This window comes from Bombus terrestris, chromosome 11 (genome assembly GCF_910591885.1).
Source record: "Bombus terrestris chromosome 11, iyBomTerr1.2, whole genome shotgun sequence".
NCBI lineage: Eukaryota > Metazoa > Arthropoda > Insecta > Hymenoptera > Apidae > Bombus > Bombus terrestris.
In genome coordinates this window covers 16,944,347-16,955,280 of record NC_063279.1, presented here as the reverse complement: position 1 = coordinate 16,955,280, position 10,934 = coordinate 16,944,347, and the positions used below count along the sequence as shown (strand labels likewise).

At 25.1% G+C, this 10,934-nt stretch overlaps 1 protein-coding gene and 1 long non-coding RNA gene across 4 annotated transcripts; one reads left to right on the top strand and one right to left on the bottom strand.

The window, feature by feature from the left end:
- Positions 1-321: 321 nt before the first annotated feature.
- LOC100642858 (monocyte to macrophage differentiation factor 2) lies at positions 322-10,279 on the top strand. Of its 2 annotated transcripts, XM_048409997.1 has the most exons (6): positions 322-510; positions 581-691; positions 7,612-7,857; positions 7,949-8,201; positions 8,301-8,633; positions 9,644-10,279. In XM_048409997.1, the coding sequence occupies exons 1-5, from the start codon at positions 506-508 to the stop codon at positions 8,553-8,555; spliced, it is 870 nt and encodes a 289-aa protein (XP_048265954.1). In that variant the 5' UTR covers positions 322-505; the 3' UTR covers positions 8,556-8,633; positions 9,644-10,279. The 2 variants fall into 2 exon arrangements, with proteins under 2 accessions (XP_048265954.1, XP_020721136.1); XM_020865477.2 differs by lacking the exon at positions 581-691.
- On the bottom strand, positions 7,401-9,644 carry LOC110119683. 2 transcript variants are annotated; one of them, XR_002308176.2, is made up of 2 exons: positions 9,030-9,644; positions 7,401-7,842 (listed from the first exon to the last, which is right to left on the bottom strand). It is a non-coding gene; the product is annotated as an uncharacterized LOC110119683 (long non-coding RNA). The 2 variants fall into 2 exon arrangements; XR_007225687.1 differs by lacking the exon at positions 9,030-9,644 and adding an exon at positions 7,953-8,094.
- Positions 10,280-10,934: the final 655 nt, after the last annotated feature.

The following is a 10,934-nucleotide window of genomic DNA, read 5'->3' as shown; positions in this document are numbered from 1 at the left end:
AATTTTATACAGATCTACTGCTCTACTGTACTGTAAAGATTATCTACTAATCCACTACTTTTCCATTATCCTGTTACTATCTGTTAATAATTTTATAAATTATCATATACGCATAAAAATTTATGAGTATTTTAATTTATGAACAAGGTAATATGAATATAAATTTACTATTTAATAAAAATATTGAACGTAAATAAGGATTGAAAAATAATGCGATCTAGTGTAACTCGATAGTTATATCTAGGTACATACTTTTTGTAAATATCTATATACATATGTACATGCTTACTTCTTACTCTTACTTCTGCTTCTATCCTATCGCCTTCATTGGCCTTCATATAGGTTAGTTGCAGTGGTTAAAGAACGTTTGGTTCAGTATTCAGTAGTGCTGCGACAACGATAGCGGTAGTGTTAATGATGAATGAATAAATCATTTAATATATAAGAGACATATTAGTTCTGTCAATATTTGATATTTTACGTGTATAATTTGAAAATATGAAGCATGAGGTAAAAAAGAAATAAGTATCGCGTAAATTAATAATTTACATTAATCATCAAACTGATTTGTTGCATTGAGGTTTTATGTACTTAAATTTGCTGAATTGCTGGGAAATATGGATATGTTTGGTCTTCATCAATTCGTTGCAGCACCAATAAAAAATCTTTTTCGATTTCAACGCATTAAAGAGTAAGATATAACAACACAATTAATATTAATTAACAAATGTTAACCGTTTCCACATTTAGTATCTTATTAACTTGCTTAATTTTTGCAACTAGTGAATGGCTGTTTAAATTCATGTTTAACATTATAAGAAAAATATTTGATTATATTTCATTTTTGCATGATATCCTATTTACATCTTTAATGACAAATTTTAGCTTTTATCCTTATTTATAAAGTATTTTAAAAAATAATATTTTATGTAGCATGTTATCGTATATTGTATTTCCTTTGTATATCTGTATGAAACCATAGAAGTTTATTTTCTTATATAATATAACTGGTTTTAATAATACTTTTACATAAGAAATTTAAGATTTTACGTAACTGTTGTATAATGAAAAAGTATTCTATCTAATAAATTTAAAAATAAGAAATCATTTTCATGTATTTTTATATACATTCTCTACGAATAAATTTCCTCCATTATATTTTTTAATTCTTATCCTGTTTGCTAGTAGAATTAAAACTTTGCATGCATTGGAAATTTTAATTGGGCCTATTTAAATGAAATGCATTGCTATTCTGCTTATAAATGGACAAAGAAGTAATTTCATCAAGTAACGTTATCTATAGAAGATCCAATTTATATGGATACTGAACTATTAAATCTTTACAATATTTTGGAATATATGGAACGCGTATTATCATCAAATGTAGGTTGACAAGTAGGTATTATATATATTTGTGTATTAACATTTATGTAAACTTTAGTACACATTTCCCAATTTTTAAAATAATATGGAATCTTTTGTTCTATTTATTATTTGTGTGTATTTATAAAATCCTATGTTTATTATGTCAATGTTATATGTTACTTACACATATTAATATCAAACAAGTCTTATGCTACTATTGACAAAAATATATTGTATAACAAACAAAAAAATATTAATTTTATACTTTTGACTGCTCTGTTTAAAGAACTCAAGGAGATTTTTGATTTATTATGGAAACAAATATTTTTACATTTCATTTTCATACTAAGTTGTTAGTAAGTTTTTATATTACATTGTTACAAATAAATAAAAAATTAAGTAAAACATTAGAATAAATATCCTGTATATTTCTTATAAGAGGAATATTAATTTATTATCATTATTTGTTTTTTAATACTTTCTAAATTTACATTATATGCTTTATATGCCTTAAAAAATACAGAGCAAGAATTGTGATTTGTTCATTGAAACAATATATACATATATATATGTATGTTCTTATTTTAATTTTTTTATGGTAGATTCATACGATTTAATTGTCTTTTTTGTAATATAATTTTTAATCGTCTTCTATATGTCTTCAGTTTATAATTTTCTTTCACATTTTTTAAACATTTCTTTTTCCATATCTTATATTCTAACTCTATATTGTATCTATAGTTTATTTGTATATATGTATATGTAGCATTTTTTTCTTTCAGCTTTATTAGTAATTCAGCAGTTACTAATAAAAATCCTAATTTAGATAGTAACTTTTTAAAAGAATCAATCTCATATTTACTAAAGTCACTTATATTTTTATTGCAGAATATGAAATAACTGCAATTCTCAATATTTCTTTATCTGAAAACATTATCTTTCTTATAACCATGAAAAATGTCAAAATTATCAATCATTTTTATTTAAAATAACAATGAGTTTGCAAGTAAATGAGTAGCATTCTAAATTTTTTATCAAGATTAAAAACAAAGGATTAATAATAATGAGTTTATACTCATTTTTCTATAAAATTATAATTTAAGTAAACGCTTTTTTCGAGAAAATCAAAATTAATCATTTATATAAAATGATTAAATTTCGTAAGAAGGAAAATACAAATTTTTCTGTAAGCTAGGTAAATCTTTTTTTTATTATAGCGTTAATTTATGATTTCTTGTATCCTAAAAGATGAAAATATATATGACATTAGTTAAAATCGTTAAAACAGATGGGTGTATAGTCTGTCTAACGAGATGAGACAGCAAACAAAGTGATTGCTGCGACTGCGGCTATTGGCTGTCGATTAATGACGTTCATATTTTTAGTTAACAGCTCAATTTATATTAAAATATCTAAAAAAACATTATAAAATTAATTGTACACAATAATATAATAAATACTGAACGATAATGTAAAAAATAATGAACAATTAGAAGAAATGATTATTATATCAAATAAATTTTTTCTTATAAAATATTTCAATTTCTGCAGTTAATTAATGGATAATTGTATTAAATCATAGAAATGACGCGCGAATATGAACTTTATTCGACGATTTCGTAACACGATATGCACAAAAAGCATTGCACAATTAATAATGATAACATATGTATAAACAATAATAGCATATATGTAAATTTTTGTATTTGAATACCTATATATAATATAGAGAAATATTCTGTACATTTTCTCTTTTTTTGTAGTTACATTAGAAAATATTAGCATTTAAAGTTAAGAATTAAAAAACTAATGTGAATAATTCACAGATAAATAAAAATATTGTATATATCATTTTTTACCTAAGAGGAGCATATTAATGCTTACGTTATAAGCAAAATCAATAACATATACGAGCAATGTCATTATATCTGATAAACAGACATTTTTCATGTATATATGTTTCTACTGATTATGCTTTTCATAATTTTTATACAGTACAATTTTTTTATTTGTGATAATAGAAAAATGATAAACTATAATTCAAATTATTCGAATAATTTTAAATTAAATTAATGTTATAACAAATTTTTAAAGCTGCTTTTCATGAAAACAAAGTTCTATTTAATTATTATATCTATTTTTTACTTACGTTTTCACGAAAAAGTAATATTTTTTAGTGAAAAAATATTTGTTTCTTGTATTAATTAACGGATCAATCTGTATATTTCTTTACACTATGACAAAATAAATAACTGTGTCCTATTTTAAGTTTTGAATTTTGGAATAACTTTGTGGAAGTATTGATACAAAATTATAAATATTATTTAAATAATATTTTTTTACATATGTATTATCTCGTCTGCTCTTGATATTTCTTACTCTTATCCCCGACGTATGTAAACAGTATGTGGTGAATGAGCCAAGAATGGAGCTATACAACCAGCAATTCTCGGAACAATATTTCAATACTAATTAACGTAATTTGATCCAAATTCTACGGGAGATTAGTGCATATTACTATAATTTTCATTTAATATCAGTGATTATCATTTAATATTAATTTCGCACGGTTAATTTTCTTTATTATCTCTTAATTTACTATAATTCATGCTATGAAATGTTGAGTTCGAATAAGCAGTAAAATTTCGTAAAATTCAAATTATAATTAGAATTTTGTACTTTTTCCAAAACAAAAGCAGTTAAAAGTTAAAAAAAAGGTGTATTTATATCAGATTACTGAGAGTTCGATGAACGTATAACCGACTGTACCGCTTAATATTAATCATCGTTCATTGAACACATTGAGATTATATACTAGGAACATGTATATATTAATCTATTATATAGTGTGCTCCGATGTATATGAGAAATACAGCAGAGATAAATTCAGGACATAAAAATGTTAAAAAAGATTCGTATAAACATGCCTAATATGGCCTTGGTGTCGAATTAATCGTAATACATTAAAACGTTTAACGTATTTTCGCATAAAATGATGCTTGACTTAGATAAAATTACAAAAATATAAACAGGCACATTGTAAGTAGTTGAAAAATAAAGTAATAAAAATGTTAATTGAAACAATATGTGAATATTATACATATACATATCTTTTTTCTCGTTGAAGGTTACGTAAAGGTCAACATATTCCACATCGTTGAATTTTTTTAGGGAGTTATAAGATTGTTATAATGAAAATATGTAGTTTCATTTAAAAATACTTAGATGACTTTAAAATCTCGAAAAAGAGTGACCTTGAAGAAATTTTTTCCTATCATAAAAAATAACCGAGATATTTAAGATGGTCAAGTTAGGTGAAATACCCTGTTGAAGATTCTTTATTAAACGAAAATTCCCCCATTTAAATTTCCTCTTCCTTGTATCCTAGCACGTCTTTTATTTTTCGAGGTATGTAATTACTCCCCAATCGTCATAGGTCTAATAATTAAATCAAGTGATGTTATGCACGTAAAGGAAAAATGTGTCGCCAAATGCTAATTGTTTGAAATTATGGCTGTCGATGACATAGAGTTAACGATTTTGCAGATGCTGTTTTTGTCAAATGGAATATTCAATTTCTCATGTTTAAATTCGATAGAATAACGAGTTCTTAGCATAGAAGTACTAAAGCATAGTTGTCCTAAAATTTACAGCACCCAAGATACTTGGCGTCATTTGGCTTTTTTATTGTGTAATCATGAAGTCAACCAAATTAAATCTCATGCTATTTCTTTTATTTATTTTAATGAAATAATAAGAACGTAAATACAGTAGTAATATGATAATTGAACTCGATACGAAAATTAAATACAGCGAAATAACCTGATCATATCTTGATCAGTTTTTCTTAAACAACTGACCAAACTTACCACTGAAACGTAGCACCGTTGAAGAATACAGAAAAACGAGTTATATCAATCTACTAATTACCATGAGACAACCAATAACTGTGTCATTATAGAACAATAAAATTTATGTATTTAAAAATTTTTCACTTTTTTTAAATTTTCACTTGAACCAATCCTAAAAAATGGTAATAAATTTTAACAAATTCTTCTATTCATCAAAACCGAGACTATGAATTCTGTAAATGAAATTTAGTAGGATTTATAGTTTGCTAGTTTACACGTGGGATGTTCTTCCATGTTGACAATTACAAAGAATGCTAGAGCTAGAGCAGTGGTTCTTAACCTTTTGTTTACCACGGACTTCCTTTACATAATTTTTCGTTGCCGTGGATCTCCAGGACTTACTTCAAAGTTTAAATAAGTTAATTCAGGACCTAATGTGTTAAATATGTATGTAGTTATTATATTCATCGACTGCTCGTCAACAACCTTCAAATTTGAAGAAAAGAGATTCATTATAAATATAATACATATACTAAATATTTTTTATTCAAATAATACATTAATAATCACAGGGTAAGAACCGTTAAGGTAAAGTGTCTCAGTTCTTTTTTAATTTGTACTTTGTAAGTTGTCCAGCTAGACATTCGGTAAATTTTTCTAGCTTTATTGCTAATTAACATGTGGATGGCTACCCACAGCGGGATACCATCTTCCAGTGAGAGTATCTCAATATCCCAGACAGGCGTCGCACTTGCATTGGAATTCGCTTAACCCACGATACAGTAAAGGGGAAGACTTCATTCATGGCACCTTTCCTCAAGCAACGCAATGTCGCATTTTATACCATAAATAACGTTATTTAGAACATTATAGCCAAAAATAAGAATTGTTGAACGATATTCAAGTTATTATTAAAGTTACTTTAGAAAATATGGTTTTGGGGAAAATGGGTTTAAAATTTTCCTCATTCTCATACTATCAGTTACTTGTGATTCATAATACATACGAATGTTTCTTCGAAAATAAAACATTTTTCATTCATAATTTTGATTTTCTTTTTTAATACTTTTATTTTTCCTATAGATATTTGAACCTTCTACATTATTTTTAATTCAATTGTGGAACATTGATAATACATTTAAAGGCATATATTATTCTTAATAATAATTTATTTATGTATGTTATACTATACTATAATATGATCCTTTTATTTGTTTCATATTCGTAATAATGTATCATGCAATGTACATATTATGATAAGTTGATATGAATTGACTGTATTTTCTAGAAATTTCATATCTCTTTTATAATGTATGTTTACTTTTTATACAATTGCAAAGAATATGAAACGCAATTCAAAAATTTAATATTTCATAATCGTATGAAAAGTAATTATTATGTAAAGTAAATTACTATATAGTTTTCTTTTAGATATGCTTACACTTGTAATAATCACTTGTATTTGGTCTTGTAAAGTATTTTAACCTTTTTTAATCTGTATGTACTTGAACATTGCATGCTGTAAAATCAATGTAACTTTGGCAAAAATTGCAGCTAATGCGATAATGTGATTTGCACAACTTCATCAATTTAACTGAACATTATAAGATTCAGAAGTTCTGAGAATCATGAAGAATTTTCTAAAAAGACCTTGAAAGATAATTTAACCTCCGAATAAATACTTGTTTACGGATATTCTATTGCTTCAAGCCAATGAAGAAATCTAAGGTATAATGCAAATCAGAAGCTTTTCTTGAAAAGATTAACACGTGTTTAGTTTAAGCGATATAAGATTATTATATTGTACGGTTTTTCTCAAAATCTCTTTTCCCGCATTATTTCGTAGGATTTATTTTTAAAGTTGCAATGGTAGCATAGTTCCTTAATGCAGCCCTTATATATATATATGTATGTATTATAATTATATTAACATATATATCAATATAATTGTATAAACATATTATAATAATTATACACTGTGGTTCTAAATTTGTGTTACAAATGAAAATATGGTTTAAAATAAGACGAAATCGAAAATAACAAAAGTGCGTTGGGGGTCTTATTTTCGAGAAAATCGTGAAAATTTAATGTTCTTGAAAAATATGTACTAAATTCTGAATTTTAAAATTCAGAAAATTTCTTTTACTATAAGTTTAATAACTGTAACTTTAATAACACACTGTGTATGAACAACTTTTTATTTTTTCGGAATAAAATATTTATACTACTTTGTACATTTCCTTCCTTGTATATTATAAATATCAAACACATATTAAACATTTTACGATATTAAATATATAATATACAATATACAATACTTTAATATTTAGTAAATAAAAATAAATATATTAAAAAGAAATAAATTGTGCTAAAACAATGTATTAAATTCTTACAGAATAAAATGGATGAATCCTCCAGCATGTAGTAACGAAGCATATATACCTACTTCTGTAGAACACATGGCAAATGTAGCTACTCATGGGATTTGGGTTGTACCATCAGTTATAGGTAGTTTGGAATTGATTCGCCGCTCTATGACATGGACCCAATTGGTATCAGCTTATGTATATGGTACATCCTTGATTCTTATTTTTACGGTCTCAACGTTTTTCCATAGTGTGCATTACTGCAATAATAACAGGTACTTACTATTACATATTTTAACTTAGTTTAGTTTATATAACTTTGTCCATCATTTTGTGTTAATGAAATATCAAATAATTATATTACAGACACCTTAAAGAAACACTTCATCGTTGTGATCGTGCCATGATTTACATTTTTATTGCTGCTAGTTATTTTCCTTGGTTAAATGTAGATCACTTTCCAAATGATGAATTATTATTTACAATGCGTTATGCTGTTTGGATTATGGCAATATTGGGTATACTGTATCAACAAATCTTCCATGAACGATATAAAATGTTAGAAACAATTTTTTATTTAATTATAGGAATTGGTCCTAGTTATGCAATTATTAATGCAGTAAGTATATAATTATACATTGAAAATAAGACTATGACTAAGAATGTTAGATAATAATGATCGTACATTATTTAAAAATTTATACCTTAATACTTACAGTATCATCAATATAACATTACTGAATTAAAATTGGGAGGACTGTTTTATATTTTTGGCATTGCGTTTTTTAAATCTGATGGAAGAATACCATGTGCACATGCAATTTGGCACCTTTTTGTTGCTGTAGCAGCTGGTTTTCATTATTATGCCATACTAAATCATGTCTTTCCTGCAGTCTGTCTGTCAGATAATTTTATGACAGCAGATGTATCATCATTACCAAAACTGTTAAAATCTCATATTGAAGAGTTATAAAATCGAATTTTTAATTACATTAATTTTGTACCGCATCAAAATTTTACAAATGAGAATTTTTAATATAAAATTGATAAAGTAAGTATTATTTCTTTTTAATCTTCAAATATTAATTTACTGCTATGAGACTAAAACTATTAAAAGAGAGATATCTCTATTATTTAAATTTTTTGAGAAATAGAGATTATCTAATATGGAGAATGTACTAATTAAAAATTATATTAACCCTGCGGAGGTCGCGGTCGTAAAAATTTCTTCAGAGGTCGCGGTGTATTTGATAGATACAGTAACTTAAAATCTATATTACAGTACTTATTTTTGCGAAAAGGCTGTATAAATATATGAAAAGTCTTTAATTGTACTAAAATTAATACAAAGTATAATATATAGATATATTTACAGTATATATAAACTATATTTAAATATAAAGAATGAACAATTATAAATTTAGAAATATTTAGAATTAAATCTTACCTGTATCTGTCAGATCAACCACGATCTTCGGAGGGTTAAGTACCTGAAATATACATATATTCTTGAATTGTGGATATTTGTCAAAATATAATTAAAAAAAGTAGCGGTAAAGAAGATATTCAGCTATCATAAAATTGTTATTTGTAAAATATGAATTTCTACGTATTTGTATTAGAAAAGTAACTTATACACGCTTTAATAATAATTTTAAATTTAGATATAATGAAATGGAGTATTACATAATAAAACTACGTTCATCCCAACATATTGAGAAATAGTAATAACATAATTCAAATAATTGGTTCATTAATATGATAGAAGTTTATTAATTCTCTATTGCACTTATTCAAATAACTGAATTTCAGCTCATTCCTTTGTCTCTTTTTTTTGTTCATATCTTTCTACGTTTTGGGATTTTGTGCGTTTCAATCTGTTTAAGTTATCAGGACATGGTGATGATATTTACTATATTTATATTCCATTCCATATTCATATTCATCCACTTATTATAGCATTATTAGGAATTAGATTATCTTCTGTATGAAAAAACTTGTCAAACAAGTGTTGAATTGATGTCAATGAGAACACAATTTGATATTTTTATTTTTTTGCAGATGGACACATAGAGGACATATGTATGAAGGTTAACTACATTTTTTTACGTCTGTTTTATTCTTTAATAAGTATATTTTACTTAGCTTCATTGGATTGTATTCCCAATATGGTTGATTTGTCAATATTATATTCTGATGACAAAGTTGATTCACCCATTTTCAGTCGTTTGAGGATATTACATTTTTTACCAAGATTTAGTACCATTCTTTTTCTTTCCAAGATATATTGCCAAGATATAGATATATTAAATTTTTTTTCAATAATTTGACACAATTTTGAGTTTCATTGTTATATAGTATCGTCTCAGTAATGTGTTCATATTCCTTTACTAGGACATATGAAATATGTTCTGAATACGACAAATAGTTAGATAATAAATAATAGAAGATCAGCTACAAGTTCAAATATTTTAAACTGAATATTAACTTGTATCTGTAAACAAAATGTGATAAATGAAGATAAACAAAGCTCTACTTTATATATGTACTTTCTATATAATAATTTGGTTTTATATAAAAAGTATGATAGCGAGCCCAAGTTTGTATAATAAGTCAACATGTTAGTTAAATTAGAGACTGACAAAATTTGTTCAGATAAATGGAATCCTATTGTAATAGTAAATGATGCCTAACATTTTAGTATAAATTATTTACTTCCTGTATAGCATATATTTGTATAGCAATTATTTTTTAATAATTTTAGATAGTTCTTTTTATAATGTACATCCTTTTATAAAAATTAGCTTTTATTGTTGGTTATAAAACAAATATTATTTAATTCATATGACATTCATCTAATGAGAAATAAATAATCAAAATTGTCTCTTCATTAACTTTCTGTATTTACAAGAATATTGTGCCAAAGTTATATCAAAATTGTATATATATACAATTGATATATATATACAAATTATATAGTTTCTATAACATAAAATAGTGGAATCTATATATAGAATTTATTATTTTACACAACATATAACATAAGAAAATATCTGTTATCTTATATTCTATTGTAGTGTGTTTAAGTATTTTTAGCTATTTTTCTTATAACTTATGATTATGAAAGTGTAATGGTAATATAATTGTTGTTTCTTTTCTGAAGATTATTTTATTAAGGAATGTAATTGTGATGTATGTTACTAATACCATAAATTTATAAAATAATTAATGTAGTTTTATTATTAAACAAATTTTGGATTCATTGCTTTATTATTTATTTGTATCTATATGTATATAATATGTTAGAGGCAGCGCACCTTTCTGCCAACATAATGGCAGAGAGCCCGTCGCT